The sequence below is a fragment of the Sturnira hondurensis genome, unplaced genomic scaffold, assembly GCF_014824575.4.
Source record: "Sturnira hondurensis isolate 20B ecotype Veracruz unplaced genomic scaffold, ASM1482457v3 Scaffold0013515, whole genome shotgun sequence".
NCBI lineage: Eukaryota > Metazoa > Chordata > Mammalia > Chiroptera > Phyllostomidae > Sturnira > Sturnira hondurensis.
Genome location: NW_028086146.1, coordinates 4,735,727 through 4,753,524, shown reverse-complemented (window position 1 = coordinate 4,753,524; position 17,798 = coordinate 4,735,727). Strand labels below are relative to the sequence as shown.

General features: G+C 46.8%; 1 protein-coding gene across 3 annotated transcripts; it reads right to left on the bottom strand.

Moving 5' to 3' along the window:
• Positions 1–236: 236 nt before the first annotated feature.
• DMRT2 (doublesex and mab-3 related transcription factor 2) lies at positions 237–7,162 on the bottom strand. Of its 3 annotated transcripts, XM_037061730.1 has the most exons (5): positions 6,731–7,162; positions 5,364–5,941; positions 3,633–3,735; positions 1,978–2,058; positions 1,498–1,587 (listed from the first exon to the last, which is right to left on the bottom strand). In XM_037061730.1, the coding sequence occupies exons 2-4, from the start codon at positions 5,895–5,897 to the stop codon at positions 2,003–2,005; spliced, it is 693 nt and encodes a 230-aa protein (XP_036917625.1). In that variant the 5' UTR covers positions 5,898–5,941; positions 6,731–7,162; the 3' UTR covers positions 1,498–1,587; positions 1,978–2,002. The 3 variants fall into 3 exon arrangements, with proteins under 3 accessions (XP_036917623.1, XP_036917624.1, XP_036917625.1); XM_037061728.1 differs by lacking the exon at positions 1,978–2,058 and having other exon boundaries at positions 237–1,587; positions 6,731–7,160; XM_037061729.1 differs by lacking the exons at positions 3,633–3,735; positions 5,364–5,941; positions 6,731–7,162 and having other exon boundaries at positions 238–1,587.
• Between the last annotated feature and the right edge of the window lie 10,636 nt (positions 7,163–17,798).

The window sequence follows — 17,798 nt, the reverse complement described above, 5'->3', positions numbered from 1 at the left end:
ACAAAATGATGATTCTATAAACACGAAAATCTTCCCTATGTTCTCCGTAAAGCTATTTTGCCTCAGTCTTGAATAACTAAATTTACATGTCTCCAAAATGCAACAACTAAAGCATTATAAGCGTTCTCCTGTGGCTCCCAGGGGCCATTAAAAGCACTTAAAATACAAAAAAATCATAGAAAAATAAAGATCACATTTCATAGACATTAGATTTTTTGCCTAGACAGGGACAACTATTTACTTCAGCAAATACTGGGTTTTTTATAAGGCAGTGTCAATTTTATTGCTTTTTGAAATAATGTGTGAAGTGTGAAACTTTATAATTTGCACATAAGCAACTTCCATTTTTAAGTTTAAACATGTGGTGAGAAGTACATGCATATGAATATAAATTTTTTTAATCATCATCATTTACATTAGAAATTCCTTTATACAAACATCTTAACTTTTTTCTTTAAAAAAAAAAATCAGCAACGGGTAAGAACCTTCTGAGACTGCAGAAAATCCAGCTTTCCATTTCAGCAGGCTTTCACTGAGAGATGTGAGTGATGGCAGATGAAGGCCTTTTGAGAATAGACTCAACAGAAAATGACAGCGGTTCATTCACCGCGAGTTTTGTTCCAACTTGTTTGGCTACAAAAAGGTCTTTTGCACATCTATCTATTGTAAATGTGTACTTCTGGTTCTCCTTGACTAAACACTCTCTGTGTTTCTTAGGGGCCTCTTCAAAGGCCTCTTTGACAAATGGTGTTTTCAACTCAGAACCTGATTTGTCATTAAGAGTTTGCTGGAATAATGAGTGGAATGGATTATGTTTAAGTGGCAGAGGGTGCCTGGTGCTTTCTTTGCTGATCTTGTTTAAGATGCGCCCTTGAGCTGCCAGGGAGTCCGTGTCAACAATCGGAGAGAAATTCCGTCGGGGTGGGGAGAATGCAGACCTCTCAGGGACAGCCTGGTGACCCTGAAGGTCACTTCTTAAGGTCTGGACCTCAGGAGTGTGAGGCAGCACCAGAGAACCTTCCAGTTTTGGTGGCATCATATCATGTTCTGCAACCAGTCCATCCTGGACTTGTAGTCCCTTCAAGTCCCAGCTGGCCCCAGGTTTCAGGGCTTGAACTGAGGTGGTGGTGTTCAGCAGGCACTGCTGGTAGAGGAGAGTGTCACTAATGGGGCCACACTTGGGCCACACCAAAAATCTTGAGGACAAGGGATACTGTCTGTAAGTTGTGGCCACACTGACATTAGAAGAAATTAGTTCCATATTCCCAGACCCTGAATATTGCATGGTTAGATCAAGGCAGGTAGGCAAAAAATTACAGAAGTCTTTGTTTGGTGGTTCCACTGGGGTGGGGCTGTAAGCACTTTTGTAGGAGTTGTATTCAGGTCCATGTACCATGTGGTTGGGCAGGAACAACGCAGCAGCTTGGGAAGCTTCCAACATCTCCCTCTCTTTATATTCTCTCTCCAGCATAATGTTCTCCAATTCTTTATCAGCAAAGGCCCGCCTTTTCCTCATCCGGTCACTTACTGGGGGAGGTAGAGGTAAGCTCCCTCCCACATAAGTCTCTGCTGGGATGGGGCGGTAGCCTAGAATAAGCAAGCATTGCATATGAAAGAGATTAACATCTAGGGGGGAAAATCTGGAAATCTAGAAAGCAACAGAAGCACTGCAAATATGCAAAACAATGTTTATAGTTCTATATCACTAATATTTTTATACAGAAAGCAAAAGTATTGGTTCAATTTAAAATTGTTCCATTTGGGGGAAAGGATATCCATGTTCTAACTTTTTTATTATTGTTGTTTTAGTACTTATAAGTGTGTTTGTTTACTTTGACAAGCATACTTTACTGGCTGAAATGTTTATATTCTTCCCAGGCTCCTACACAACAAGAACAAGGCTGCTAATCTTACTTCAATCAATGATTCATTACCCTCCATATCATCTTTTTCCATTATTAAAAAAGGTATCTATACCTAGAGCTGATGTCACTTTTATTTTCTAAAGATGGCTCATTATGTACACATTGTTACAGTTGGAGAATAATCCAAGGAGAACTAGGAAAAAAAGAGAAAGTTAAAGCAGATTAGTGAGGAGAAAAACAGAAAAGACATAAGGAAATACAGAAAAGACAAGGAAACTAGAAAGAGCTGTTAACTCGTCAAACAGACTCTGCAGTGAACATGGAACCAGGCCCCTGACCGGACCACCAATAAAAACAAACAAACAAACAAAAGTGGGGGCTGGCGCTGAGATCCCCTGCTATATTAAAAATAACTGCTCTGATGCATTTTTCCCAAGCACTAATCATGCTGGCCAGACACCCAAATGGTTGAACAAGCAATCATTAGGACATAGATTAAGTCATCTCAAATTTATAAAGTTGAAAGCAAAAATTAATATAACAATATAAATAGATTTATTGGTGGTATAAATGCATTCATCATCCCCAGGCAAATTTGTTTGAAGGATCCATTGTAATGGTTGTGTTTACATAGGGACAAATCCATCATACTCATTTGCAAATAAAATAAAATTTGAAAATGGATGTTTCTTTTTCTAAAGTAAGTTTTTGTGAGAAAGTTATTTACTCCAATTTAATATTACGTTTATTTCTTCCTCCCACTCCTCAAATTGCACTGGCAACAGTTTCAGTTTATCAGTGTAGGCCCTATGGTTACAAATCTGTTTACCCAGTTTGTAATCAAATTCACTTTCAAAGCATCAGAAACAATTCTAAGGTCAGAAGTACACTGAACAGGGTAAGACAAGAACAAACTTTAAAACCTGTCCAGACCAAACTCAATTCAGAAGCTACATAAGAAAAAACAAAATTCAAATGTCTCCTTAAACAAAAAAAAAATCTACTTTTCAACCTGAATGTTTGAAGCAGCAGTACTTAGAGCAAATACAAACATTTCTTTTCCTTAATTGGTGAAAGGTAGTCAATATATCATTTATCAGGTTAATAAATAAATTCTGCACCTAGAGATGCTTTGAAAAATCAGTAGTAGTTTAAGAGAAATTAATGTATCCCCAGGCTTTAAAGGAAGTAAAAACATGGAAAGTGTTAAAGATTTCACACTGTATTCAGCCTTCACTTCGCTTGTTTGGTTCTACAATCTCAACTGTCAAAATGATAAAATTAAGTGTGGAAAAACCACAATTATAAATAATCCAAGGAGGGAAATGGTAAAATGAAAATGACTAGAATTAGAGGCTGGACTGCCCAGACCAGAAGTGTTAGTGTAGGTAGCTGCTAAAGTCCTCATGTGATGTACTCTATACTCAGCTCCAACAACTAAATAAGTTTTTAACATTTATTTCCTTCCAGGACACCTGCTCTGGGATCACTTGGCAGGGTATCTCCCTCACACTAGGGCAAGTTTCATACGCACTCCCCGCTAATCCATTTACTCTTAAGCAGACAACAAAATTACCAGCGACAAAAACAGGATGGATTCATTTTCCCACGTCCTGATTTTCTTCCTGGAGTAAAACCTTCTAATGAAAGGTACATTCCCCTCAGACTGCCCCTTCAAAGGTTAATAAAAATACCACACACCAGAATGATGAGAATCACTCAGAACTTGGTTTTAAAGGCCAAAGGGATGATTTTGTGTTGCTTTACCTTCTAAAATACTTTTGGCCAGCAAACTGGGTGTCCTGACTTGCCTCTGATACACAGCTTTGCGCTCGAAGTTACTCTGTTTCCCAGAAAGCCCCTTCTTGTCCTATAAACACAAGAAATAATCAATAATGCCTTTTTTTAAAATGTGGGAGAAAAACAAGAAGGAAAGGGTATCAGTACCGCTTCTGGGGCTAAATGTATTCATGTTTTCTATCCTACATGAAAATGATTCCAAATGAATTAATATTAGCACTCCTTAATTCCAACACAACGAGCTAGCTCTATCCGAAGCCACCAGCTGGTGAGCAGGGCCCTGGCTTTCTCTGGGGCTGCTTTGCCAGAGTCGTCCCAGATACGTCCAAGCAGCCAGAATTGCGGGAATGATTCGGAGGAAGAAAAGCCACAGTAGATAGTGGGAACCCGGCCCTGGGCCCTAAAAGACAGCTGCGCCTCCGCCGCCGCCAAGCACCATATCCTCTGAACCGAGAGACAGGGCTGAAGGTGCCCATGGCCTGCTATTGGGTAATGACGTGGTGCTGGTTTCTCCCCACAATAGGAAGAGTAGGATGGGTGCAGGGGGTCGAGGGATAGATATGAGGGTCCCTATCTCTTAGACTCTTCCCTGTTCTGGCCAGAAACTCTGGATTGTTCACTGGGCGAGGGGGACTCAAGAAGGTGAACAAAACCCTCCGAAGCCGCGAGGGCTGCGGGATAAGGAGGCCTTCCTCCTGCAGTCACCGCCAGGTGGGTAGACTGCTGTGCCCTTCTGGTCTAGTGTCTAGCCCAGGAGGCCATAGGGTGCAAGAGGGAACGCAGGGTCGCAGGGTCCGCGGTGAAACACATAGGACGCAGAAGGAGGCCGAGACCGAACCCGGACCAGGGCCCCCCTCAGGCGTCCAGCTCGCTCTCCAGGGACCTTGGAGTCGTTCCATTAGGGCCATTATTTTCGGTGTTATAGAGATCCACTCCCGGGCCCCTCCTGGCCAAAAAAAGTAAAATAAAAAATCTTTCCCCAGCCCTGAATGTGAGAGGGAGCCGCGCGCGTAGCCTCCGTCACTCTGAGCTCCCCTCCCGGTGTGCAGGAACACGTGGAAACATCAAGTCAGACGTTCAAGAAACGCCTTTGCTTTCAAGAAAATCCTGGGTCCTTCCCACAAACTGGGGCCTCATAGTGAGAGGCGGCAGACGCCCCTCCAACAGTTCTTAAGAAAGCTCTGGCTGCCTGATCTTGAGCTGTGGACACCTAACTTCCCATGCCACTTCTGATCTCATCTGTGAAATGGGCACCACATTCAGCCTAATTAAACGGCCCAGGACAGCGGGAGCAACCTATGCCCGAGGTGGTTCTTTTTCACCATCAACAAGAGTACAACACTAAGCATCGAAAAGGACGCCACACTCTAACCCTCCTCCAGCCAACACCACCAATAAACTTTAAAATATAAAAAATAAAATAAAATGCTCTTTTCACCATGTCCCGAGCAGACCTAATGACTTTCAGGGCCTAACTGCTTTTTCACACAAAATCTTTTCTACGAAGTTCCCCAGCGACGCCCAGAGCATCCTCCCTCTCGACCCTGCAAGCCGGGTCGAGAGCAGAAAACTGTTCTCCCCATACTCCCGAGGAAGTGCCAGGCGCCCCAAGACCCTGGGCCCCCATGTGAGGGGTGCAGCCTTGTCCCCTTTGGCTCCCCGACACCCACCGCGGCTCTGACGCCCCGCGGTACGCACCTCTGTGGCCTGCTGCCTCCGGAGCGCCACCTGGGCGGCCATGACGCGCTGCCGCTCCACCACCAGTAGGCAGTTGGCACACTGGCAGTCACGCCAGCGGCAGAAGCGTTTGTGACCCTTGAGACAGGACACTACGCCGTGGTTGCGGCAGCGCGCGCACTTGGGCGTGCGGCTCAGCTTGCGCGGCTCCGCGCCGCTGCCTGAGTGCGCGCTGCGCTCCGGGTTCCCGGAGGGGGCCAGCGAGGCCTGCGAGTCCTGCGGCGCGGGAGGCGGCCTCGGCTGGGTGACCCCCTGCTGCGGCGGCCGACACGACACCCCTGGGGACGCTCCTGCCTCGTCGCCATCGCCCTCGTCGTCCACATCGTCATCGTCCTCGTCCTCTTCGTCGTCATCCTCGCCGTCCTCCTCCGGCTGCGGCGGGTTGGGCCCAGGCGGCGTTGGCGGCGGCACCCCGCAGTCGTCCTCCTCCAGCTCCAGGCTCTCCACGTCGATCTCCCAGTCCCCGGCCCCCGGGCCCGCCTGCCGGTCGGCCATAGCGCGTGGCGCTCCGCTGGGGCCCACGGTCAGTGGCCTGCACTCTGGGAGACACAAAAAGACCCCAAAACCCACCGCAGTGAGGCACTATCCCCAAGCCTTGCGGCCAACCCTCCCGGTCTGCCCGCCTCCATCCCCTGAGGAGCCCTGTTCTTTACCCTTTCCTTATATCCAGGCCACACATGCCTTGTCTTGTAACTTTAGGGCCCCCCGAGATCCCAACCCAACAAGTATTTATCTATTAATTCTAAGTGCTCTGTGAGCACCTGACCTTTAACTGAAGCCCACTCTAGCCGTACACACGCTTTTTGGAGAGTCCCTGGGTAATGCACTGATCACACACACACACACACACACACACACACACACACTTAAGCATTGTCTCTAAATAGGCCGGCTTAGGCCACTCGTCAGGCTTCCCCGTACCCAACTAGTATGGCCACGATGAATATAGAAATGTCTATGGTCGAATTATTTTCCTTTGCCTCACAAGGGGCCCTTTGGCTCCTAAATGTCTCTCATCCACCTACACCCTCATGAAGACCCCTCCGTGGGCTTGGACAGGCCTTCTCATGCCCCTTCCCACCCCAGCTAATAAGTGACAAACTGTTGGGCTGTCATTACAGTCCCATAGGGACAATGGGCACAGAGATACAGATGCCCTTACAGCATCAACTGTGTTTGGGCCGCGCTTCGCTGAGCCGTGCGGCTCTGTGCACATCGGGCATGGTTTGCGCTCTAAGGCAAGACTTCCAAGTAAAATAAAAAAGATAAGGAAAGGTGATTCTTACCCTTTGCCCTCCCTGACACCCCAGCAACATCACAGCACTCACCAAGACTCTGAACCCCGGGCCAGCAGCCGAGGCAAAAGATATCCAGCCTTGGGACCTGGCTCTTGGACTGCTGGCTGTGCTTGCAAACAGAAATCGGGGTCGCCACACCCTGCCACGAAATCGGGGTTGGGGGGGCTGACAGCTGGGAGCCCGGAGCCCACTAGATGGGGAGTAGGGTAAAAGGGGGATGGAGAAGATGAGTCAAGTCCTTACGGCCTCGCCCTACACATCCCGGTCTCTGCAAAGTTAAGATCTGTCCACGGCTGCCCTGGGCGCTTCACTTCGCTGAAGCTACTTTCGGCTTCCTCTGCCCCAAGCTGGGGGGGAAGGGTCGAGCCGCGCCGGCCAGCCTCAGACCAAGGGCTCTTGGGGCGGGCGAACGCACACAGCTACGCGCGACGCTGGGTTCCTAGCCGCAGTCTTCTGCATCAGCTCCCTATTCCTAGTATTATCCGTTCGGGCCCCGAACTTCGCACCCGCTGATTGGCCAGTTGTCAGGCGGTGTGCACGCTGATTGGTCGAGGCGTGCCGACCCGGAGTTTCTCTGACCCCCTCCCCGCCGCGTCTCCGCCTGGTGGCGGCCACGCTCCTCCCAGTCGCACTGAGCCAGAATAGTCCTGCGCTGCCTTCGGTGCAGCCGGGTAGCCGTCCCGACGCTAAATCCGAAGCGTGACGGTGCCAGCAGAGGTGAAGTCGCCGGTTATCTCCCCGACTAGGAAACAGACACACACTATTATGAATCGCGTTGCCCGCGGGAGAAGGTAATAGACGGCACGGCAGAGATAGAAAGCTACTGTTGATCTCTACATTGTCAGCATCACCCGTAGTCTGCGGCTGGATCTTTAACCCCAATTGGGCGGAAAAATGAGGCCTCTCTAATCGGGAGCACAGCGGCATCTTACTTTCTTCCGCACGACTAAATCAATAGTTACCTTGCACCGCAGGGGGTTAGCGGACAAATGACCTGTAGATATTTTTCCGGCCAACGCCTGTAGTCTTCGAAATGCAGAGTAGTTCCTCGTTAACCTTCACCTAGCCTGTGAGGCAGGCAGGTCACGAAATCATCTATGTCAATTACATTTTTCAGCTTTCAATTACCATTACAGTTGATTTGAAGGAGAACGGACATACTTACCTTTAAGAGATTTAGGTACAATATATTCGCTCTAAGTATGTTTTAAAACGAAGTTCTTTTAAAGAAAAGATTACCTTTTTAGTGTGCCTTATTTATAAAGGAAAAAAAGACCTACTGTCTGCCTCAAAATCCTTACATAAATATTTAATAACAGTTTAATTAACAACACGTGGAAAAGAATTAGTCCCCCAATTCAATGCTGCATTCTATTTCTTTAAGTAAATTTAAAAATCACTTAGATGCTTTTCTGGTTACACCTCTAAATAATACCTCTCAAGATCGGTTTAGGAGACATATTAGGAAATTGAGTGCCGTTACACTGAGCACATAGTAGGCCCGCAATAAAAAGGAAATTGCTGAGCAATATGTAATGTAATTTTCTCAGAGCCCCTCAGGAAGTTAGAAGTTAACCAAGCTCCGAGAGTTTCCGACGTGGGAGCTTAGGAATTGCTGTGAAACTAATGCGAACAGCTGGGCGCACGTATTCTCCAACTTTTGGCTAGGTGAGAAAGCTCTTCCCCGGGGACTAGGCACTGTGATTTCCCTTTGTGAGGGGACTTCTCTGCCGCTTGCGGTGCTCAGGGAAAGAAGTAGAGAAACAGCCCTGCTTATTCCTAGGGGCAGCTCAGAAGCTCTGGGCGTCTCAAAGGGTGACTTGGGAGCGGTGCATGCGCAGACAGGGGACAGAGTCAGCCCCTCGCTTGGCACCACCAAACACCAGTGAGTTTTAGCTTTGGTGTTTATACTTACACAAGCGCATCTGTTCATATATGCAGATTATTTTCCCCGTGTTTTTCTCAATGCCAAAACTGAGGTTTAAAGAGGAGCCCTAGGTCAGGCGCTGGCCGTGGGGAGGGCAGTGGACTGGTGAGTAGCTTGGTCCTATATCGACCTTTGCTCTTAAGCTCTCAAGTCTGAAAAAATTCATGGAGTTCTTCACTCCCAGCCAGGAAAATTCGCATAGGTTCACGTTTTTTATTTTATTCCCCAGCACCGCTTTTCATTTTAGTAGCTTGCATTTCAAGCAGTCCTCCTTTAACAGGACACGGCACGTTTTGATCAACTCATTCGGCTTTTCTTTTCTGTGACTCCCCCTGCTAGCTGCATTTTTCTGCCTTTGCAAACACAAGCTCCATGAAGTGTATGCAATCTACAACCCACCCACTCACCTCCACCTGGGGGCAGGGCTGTGTGTAGTACTCAGATTGGCAGGCTATGTTTTTATTAATTGCTGGGGGGGCGGGGAGGCAAGAAATCATTAGCCTTTCTCCAGTGATGCAGATTAAGAAAATCAAGAAAGTAGGTTTGTTAATTTGAGGTAACTAGATTGGGGAGAAGGAACAGGAGTGGACAGGGATGTGAGCTGCTGTTTATTTTATTAAAATAAACCAGATGGGCAGCCCTTGAATTAGTTCGAGTTGTACAAGCTGCTATATAAGGAGGAAACAAGTGAGATTTGTGTACAGTAAACTACACCAGCTGAAGCCAAAATGGGAGGGGGATGCAGGCACCCAAGGGCGGTAGAGCCGGCTTTGGGAGCAAACCAAGAGAGTAAAGCCTTTGGAACGTGGATCAGAGCCTGGTGGCTTCCTCGGAGCAGCAACCAGCCAGAAGTGGAGAAAGTGGCTCCCATGTGCTTCCTGGAGCAGCTGGGCCCATGGGGTTCTGTAGGTAGGCCCAGGACAATTACCTCCCCAGCATGCTCCCCCCACCCCTACCAAAAACCTAAGCAACAGTCCCACTGCTTCCTCCAGACTTCCCTGCCCATCTCCATGTGCCCCCCCCACCCAGCTCCACCTGTCTTATCCTCCCTGAACCCCATCTGCTGCACTTGGGGGCAAGGAGCTGTAATTGTGATCCAGTAGAATTACACTCCACTCCGAGGCCCTGAGAATTATGACCCCAACAACTGCTGAGAGGTGAGGTGATGAAGGAGAAGGCTGGAGGGCGGGAGATTTGAGCTTAGGAGGTATAAGGAACTCCAATATTAAATGTGAAATTATCTGCATTTTCCTGGGGAAATTTAAAAGGAATCTAAAGTTGCACAAACTGGTTAGTGTATTAAATATTCAAAGACAATAACAGTTAGAGAGCCCAGGCTCAGGGCTGGTGGTTCCACTGATTCCGCAGCCTCGCTCAACTATTTTTCTGCTCCTCAGTTGCCTCGGGTGCAAAATGGAAAGAAGGACCTTCCTTCGCCTAGTGGTTGTGAAGACAGAATGAGGAGGACAGAGTCTTCACCTAGTCTTCACACAGAGCTCAGTAAACGTCTACTCATCCCAGAGGTGGATGTGCCATGCAGTTCCCAGGGCCCAGCCTCCGAGTGCCTCACTGGTTGTATTGAAAGGCAGGGCACAGGGAATCCAGCTTCTTTCTCCAGGTTCTTAAAGGGGGTCAAGACGTGGCTGAAGACCTGGTAGGGGAGGAAGGAGAAGTGCTTTGGCTTGTAAACGGACACCAAATTAGGAAGTGCAATTTGCAGCCCCTCTTGTAAATGACAAAGCGGCGAGGCCGCTGTGGACGTTGCCAGACTAGTTGGTGGGGGTGGCGCGCGGGGTTTTCTTTTTTCCTAGCCGGCAGTTGCGGACCTTCCCCGTTCACGTCCCTATCCCTTTACTGCAACTCTCTCTCACCCGCACCCCTTCCTGTCCCCACGCATCTAAGACCCATCCAGTGCGAGGCCCGCTTTCAGGGAGTCAAGCAAGGGAACCTGGAAATACAGCCGGAAAGGAAGGGGAGGATTGTCTATGTTTTCCTTATTTTTTTCTTGGTGAGGACGGCTTTCTTTTTTTTAACTACCTCAATAACCTCTCTAAAAAGAGGGAGGGAAGTGTCTTTCAAATTGGCGCCTGCTGCCCCATCCAGTTCCGTGCTGCGAATCCTAGCTGGCAGGAATCGGGCCACTCCGCAGGCGCTGACTCCGTTCAGCAGTCTGAGATCCGACTGCAGGACCTGGCCATCTCTCGTTTGGTTCCTTGAATTTTGGACCGTATGGGTTGAACGGTCATGGGCGGTTTTCGGAGCCTTGGTTCTGCGCAGACGGTGGGCTTGGAGGCCGAGAGCCCAGGTTTCGGACCTGACAAATGGGTTAAAAGGCCAGATCTGCAGCGAAGAGGATCTTTAACCTTCTTTGCGCTTCACTTTCCTCAGTGGAGTTAACCTTAAATAACGCTTGTAGACAGACCTCTGGCAGGGTGACCGCCCAGGCTGAACATTCAGTACTTGGGAGGTATTACTTCTACTGGTTCTGTTATTAACTCAGTGAACTGACCTGCAGAGAGCCCAGGCAGCTGGGGAAATTCGAGGCCCGTTTTACCAGCTCCCGAGGCCTGGAGATGTAGCTGGGCGAGTTGGAACCCTGGCCTCCACCTCCAGCCTCTGTCACCTCGCTAACAACCTGCTGCACCGCCCGGGGTGGTAAATTATTTTGGGGACTTTTGAACAGCTCTGAAGAAGTGCTTTACTCTGGTCCGATTATGGCTCCGGTTTCTCCAGAGATGACCTCGAATCTACTTCCCCTCGCGGAAAGCCACTCTTAACATTGTATCTCCTCACAATTTTGACCTGCTGTGGACACGGCGAAATAAATAATCCCAGATGGGATTGCAGAGATACAATTTCCCAATTTGCTTTGCGTAATGAAATATACGACCTGTCACAAGCAATGGGGCGGGGGACAGCTTGCAAGAGATAACTGTTAGAATTCTCCCTTTTTCTGTTCTGCTTGCCCAAAAAATAACAACAACAAAAAAGGCTGAAGAAAAGGACAATGAGATCTGGGCTCACATCCCTCTTCCTTGGAAAGCAGGGTTTAAATCACAGGCATTTAAGCCCGGAAAGGGATGCGCTTAGTGCGCGCCCCTCTGTTCGCAAACGGAGAGGAAATTGGAAGTTTAGAGAAGTTCCTGGGACCAAAGTGGCTGCGCGGGGCCAGAGGGGCCACAGTAACTCCAGGGCCCTCCAGTTCGATTCCGTCATCTAGTTTTTTTGTTTGTTCGTTTTATTTTGTTTTTTTTTTTTTTAAGTGCCCTTTGCAGCGGGTTCTGGAACCAGACGCTGGACTGTGAAGCAATCATGCAGCGCATATAGGAGGATCTGCCTGGCCCACCTACCCCAACCACCAGATAATTTCCATCCTCTTTGCTGGGAAACACATTCAATTCACTTGGGGGTCTGTAGCAGCTAAGGAGATGGTGCAACCGCAGGCCTCCTTGACTTCTCAGCACCCATTCCAAATGGTCATGGGGGAGGGAGAGACGCAGGGTTGTAGTGGGGCCTGGGTTCCACAACACGGTAGTGTCCTTGCCGTGTCCTTGCCATGAAAGGGAGCCATCAGAAGGCATGTGGCTTCCAGCCACACCAACAGGCCAGGCACACACACGGGATCCTGCTCTGGGCCTTCCTGGAGCCCCTAGGGGACCTCATGATTAACCAAACCAGGAAACCCTGAGAACCATCTGCCCCTAACTCCCATCCCATATTTGGGGTTTAACATTTTATCCACACTGAAATCATTCTCCATATTTTCCCAACAGTCCAACTACCAAGTAGAGAATAATAAAGAGAGGGAGGAGGAAGCAAAGCATTGATGGGCCAGGCACTATGGTGAAAACTAAATTCCATCCATGTGTTCCATTGGGCAAATCTTTTCTCCTTCCTAGGCCTCAGAGTCCCTGAATATAATGCGAGAAGTAAAATTCAATGATTTCTAAATTCTCTCTCAAACATTAAAAACTTGAACAAAGTAACTCTTTTGATGCACTCAGGGCTCGGGTGACAAAATCAAGGGCCCAGAAGAAAGTCTAAAAAGGGGGCAGATGTGGGATTAGAAACAAACCTTGGTGTTGATTTTGACATCTTGGTGAGGTTTCTGCTCCTACACACTTGTGCAATTGACATGCCTAGACAAAATCCTAGTCAATAATGTGAAAACAAACCCAAAAACCTGTCAACTAGTGAAAGATGAGGACATGGCAGAGTTTCACAAAACAGGCAGTTCCCTAGAGCCCAGGCCCAGTGAGGACTCACTCATGTGACAAAGGCTTCTCACAAATCATCAAGGTCCCATGATACTGTTGTGGGTTCTAGATTAAGTCTATTCTGGCTGGATTTTAAGCAAAAAAAAAAAATCACCCGCCTGCTTAAACAGGCCTGCCCAGTCCTGTTCTATGTGATAAGCAGCTTCTGGGGTCTGAGTTTAGGTTCTGGGGAGAGCCAAAATACTTCCTTTGCTGTTATCTCTGAAAAGTCTCCCTAGTGTCCTTGCTGGTGAGAGGGATTCCTTACAAATTCTAGCAGTAGAATCCCTGTGCTTCAGCTTGGCCCTGGCCTGGGGAAGACGGCAACAGAGTGACCTGCACAGCATGGATGTTCCACGTCTATCCTGATGGATTGGGGGTGGGGAAGAAGAGAGGATAAAACAGTCAAACTACTTGGCTCAGTTTTTGCTTTCATATGGACAGCAAGTGACTGTCCATATATCCAAGTGACTGAAGTATGATCCCATGTCTCGAAGCCAATTGGCAAAAACACAGACACCTCTAAAAGGACTTGACCTGCCTAAGATAGAGAGTTCTGGGATTCTTTCCGTCTATGAAATAAGTGGTGAAAAAAAGTAGTAAGACTCTAGGGACTCCCCTGTTCTGTGCCTGGTTTTGCCAGCTAAAGTAACCCTTGATCTTGAGCCATTTTACTCACCATCACTTCTTTAGGCTTTGATTGGCTACTCTGCAAAATAAAAGGCTTGAAGTTGAACCAAATCACCTCGAATGTTCTTCCCCATATTTTTTTTAAATACTTCTACATGGGGTGAGAAAATGGAAAATGCTCACATGAAGGTTTCTCCAAGGAGGTGTGTGGGGAGGAGAAAGAGGGGACAGGGAGCAAGAAAGCCCAGCCTGAGGGCATGCCCCTTGTAACAAAGTGCTACATAAACTTTAAGAGCCCACAGGAAATATATTCTCTTTGAAAACACTGACCCCAGAGAGCAGGCGGGTGTTCTAAAGGAGGGAGATGAGAAGGTAGAAGGTAGAAGGGGGCGTGCAAAAGGGAGACATCACTTGCTTCACACTGATTTAATGCAGCAGCAGGAGCACAGGTGCAAAAAACTCGCATCCCCTACACTTGGCCACCAAGCCCCCTTCCCCCTCCACTCCTGCCCCTTCCTTCGCAGAAAATTTATTGTCAAGGTGAGGCCAGGCCAACAAAGTTGTGGCCCTGGGTGTTTAGGCCCCTCAGGAATGCTTTGATCCTCCCCCAGTGTCTAGTAGTCCCCAGAGGACTGTGCAGCCAAAGGGCAAAGACCCCGGGTGGGGTCACTGCTGGAGGACCCAGCTTCCCTGAAAACAATAGCAGGTGTGTCCACCCTGAGGCAAGAGGCCATTCAGGGGAGTTGTGGGGCTGGCTCACGGACCTTTGCTCAGCAGAGTCTGAGACCCAGTGACCCCAGGTCCCACCCACTCACAGGACCAGGAGCCCGGGGTGTCCGGAATAGGGCAGCACCAGAGCACCCGCAGCACTTAATCCTCCCCACCTCCTGGCCCCATTTCCAGGAGGCATCCAAGATCAAACAGTGATGAATTGAAAACTTTGGAGGGTCACCAGCACAGGAAGGGGAGATTGTAGGAGTCATTTGATTCTCTGCAGGTTCCTAATCACTGTTTCTTCCAGCATTTAAACTTCTACTCCAAAAAAAAAATGGAGAGGGTTCTTCTTGTGTTGATTTCTTGGTATGATTTTGCCAGGAAAGAAAGGAAAAGCAGTTACAATTGAGAGCTCAACTTCACCAGATTCTGTCCTAGACCCTTCCACCCATGCATTATTGACCCTTCACAGCGTTTACAGTTAAAGCAGCAAGTTCCAAGAGGCTGTCTTCTCCATGGTGCAGGACTCAGACAACAGAACCCAGATCTGAATTTGAAACCATCCCATATCAGCACACTTCCACCAGGAGGTAGATAGACCAGTCCTAACGAAAAGGGACCTAGGTGCCAGCTGCTTCTGCAGGAAACCAATCACAGCCACTCCCAAGCCTCCAACTATTTGTTCCAGAAGAAGCCAATATTATCTCCCTGAGCACAGATTCTGCCAACTCTTCTCAACACCCTCCCCATACCATATCCTTGTTCTCAGTCCTTCTCCCCACCCATACTCTCTCCACTCCTACTTCGATTTGGCAAATCTCTCATGCAAAAACTGCCTCAAGAAAAGAGGGCATTTTCAGTGCAGAATAGATTTTCAGAATTCCACTCTGTAGCCAGTGAGGAAGTCTAAAATTTGCTGATAGGAAATGACCCAAGACAAATCCACATAATGTAAAGATCCACAGGCAGCTGAGGGTACCAGCCTGGGCTCTGAAAGCATAGCCAACCCGAAGTCATTTCTGGAGCCCCTGAAAGTTTTGGACAAGGCACTTAACCTCTCAAAGCTCACTTGTAAAAAGGAATAATAAATATTTTCCTTGCCTATATCAATAGTTTCCTAAGTTTAAAATGAAAAAGAAAAAGGAATCCTTTGAGAATCATAAGGCATTTTGAGCATAGGGTGTTAACGAGGTCCCTGCTGTTGTATTCTGTTCACTTTCAAATCAAGAACAGCATCGTGCCCTGGGTAGCAAGTTGATCAGATCAAAACAGAGGATGCCTGTAAAAGGCCACAGAGGGAAACACAAGTGCTGTTTTATTTATTAATGGTTTTTCAAGCAGTGCCCTTCTCTCAAATGAAGCTGTCATTCTACTCCTTCATCAGCCAAAATACAACAAAAAACAAAAACGAAAAATAAAACAAATGACAATAACAAACAAACAAACCAAACCAGTGCCTTACCCCCCTTGGGGCCACCAGGGAACAAAGGGATGGAAATGTTTGCGTAGATCTCTGTATTGCGGTGGAAGCACTGAAAAGGAAATACTATTCTCACTTTGAAAAGCAGTAGGAATGCAGAAAGGTAATAAAAAACCTTGCTAAATAAACAAGTTGACCCAAATAGTTTTCATTTCTCCCAAAGAAACTTGGTTACTTTACGGAAACAAGAGGTTCACCCTCACTCTCTCTCAGTCTGCGAAGGCTGCTGGCCAACTGCAACTATAAGCCGAACCGTTTTTCTTTCCCCCTTTTTTACTTACACTTTTTTATAGTGGAAATGTCTAAGAATATATCAAAGTAACCCAAATAGTATAACATCCATTGGTCTAACTCACTAGTATGATATCCACGTTATCCATATTTCTATGTGGGTATATAATATCTGTATATCCGGTAGCCAGATTTAACAGTTGTCATGGGCCATTCTTTCTGCTCAAAAGAATGTTTCAGAAAGGCCACTGCCTTTCTGTCCATTAAAGCTGTAGCTCCATTGACTGAGATGGTAAGACTTAATTTTGCCCATTGGATGGAACTTCTTGAGCCTCAGATGTGATACATTCTAGAATTCACAGACTTGTGATAAATTATTCCAGCAAAATACCCATTATTTGAGTCCCTGGCTTGGTGCCAGTGGGCTGTGGACAGAGACACAGGAGGCAAAAGTGAATCACAGCTCTAGAGTCTCAAGTCTGGAAACCGAATTCCCCATAGTCTGCTTTTCTATCCAATTTAGGGGGCTTCCTCTAAAACACACAGTAATAGTAATTACTCTCTCAGAGGTTTAGGACTGTTCCATGGGAAAGGCCTGGAATTAGTTCCTTTAGCAGAGAGCTTACCTCAGCCCTTGAGTCAGAACTGTGAACCTATTGGACTCTGCCTCTCTCAGAAAATTCTACACTTTGCCCAAGAATAAAAACATGTATTGAGTCCAGTCTAAGACATCTTTGCCTCCATCACATTTATACTAGCAACTTCCTAGGATCTCAAAAAAAAAAAAACAAAAAACCAGGGTTTTTGTTGTTGCTGTTGATTTCTTTTCTGCAGTTTTTCTTCATCCCAGTTTGCACAATCCATGCAGACATCTGCGCACTTAACTTTCATCTACTTAAGAATTACAAAGTCAGTAGACTTCACTTATCTCTTCCAAAAGAACTGGTTCTGGCCTCAGTACACAGTCCAATATATGAAAGCACATAATCAAGTTCCAGTTATAGCATTCTCTATAGTATTCCCAGATGCCCTGTGTCATTTGGCAAATCTATGATGCAATAAATATTGATGGTTCCCTTACATGTGGTGTCAATATCTGCTCAGCCAAATGTTTTTCTTTTTTCCCCTGCACTCTCTTTTAAAAATATGTCACTACAGTTGTCCTGAAATTTGTTTGTACTCTGGCAGCTTCATTTAAATGTCAACCAGATGCAGAGTTTCATTGTTATGCTTCCCTTTTTTTTTAATTATTTGTCCCTGTGGATTGTTGGTGTTTTGAAACATTTTTTTAAAGTCTTTCCAAGATGTCTGTTCCTAACTGAAGATAAAACATTTTAAAAATCAATGAACTTCCTCGCTTAACACGTTTTAATTTTCCTTTCTGGCTTCAGGATCACAGTTCCTGGATTTCAAATGTTTTTTCAAGTCAAGACACAAGTTGGGTAACTGCCTAATTGAGTGTAGCTTAATGTTACTGTAACGGTGACTTCTGCACCGCAGAAGGGACCTGTCAGTTACAGCCTTTCGCCCTCCACTTACAGTTCCACACACGCTTTCACTCAAAGCCCTGTTTTCTTTCACTCCTTCCCAAAAATAGTATCCTTCTGGGGAGAAATTTTTAATGCATACACTCCGCTCAACATAACTTTTTTAAAAAGAAAGTTTGAGAAAACTAATGCTTAGTTATTTGAGAGCAGTTGTTGGTGTTGTATGTTTAAGACACATACACACTAGTTAGTGTCTTAAACCTCGACTTGAGCATGCTGATCATTAAAAGTTGAAAGAGGAGAAGAAGCCATGTGTTAAGCCTGTCATGAGAAAGACTCAAGTTTTGGGGAAGTTAGCAAATGTTTAGTAGAA

What these genes read in the sequence shown, in the direction of transcription:
- DMRT2 (XM_037061728.1), bottom strand. Translation starts at nt 5,897, where the DNA reads ATGGCCGACCGGCAGGCGGGCCCGGGGGCCGGGGACTGGGAGATCGAC. An exon ending in GGAGGCAGCAGGCCACAGAG is followed by an intron (nt 3,736 to 5,363) that starts GTGCGTACCGCG and finishes TTGTGTTTATAG; the next exon opens with GACAAGAAGGGGCTTTCTGG. An exon ending in GGCCAAAAGTATTTTAGAAG is followed by an intron (nt 1,588 to 3,632) that starts GTAAAGCAACAC and finishes TGCTTATTCTAG; the next exon opens with GCTACCGCCCCATCCCAGCA.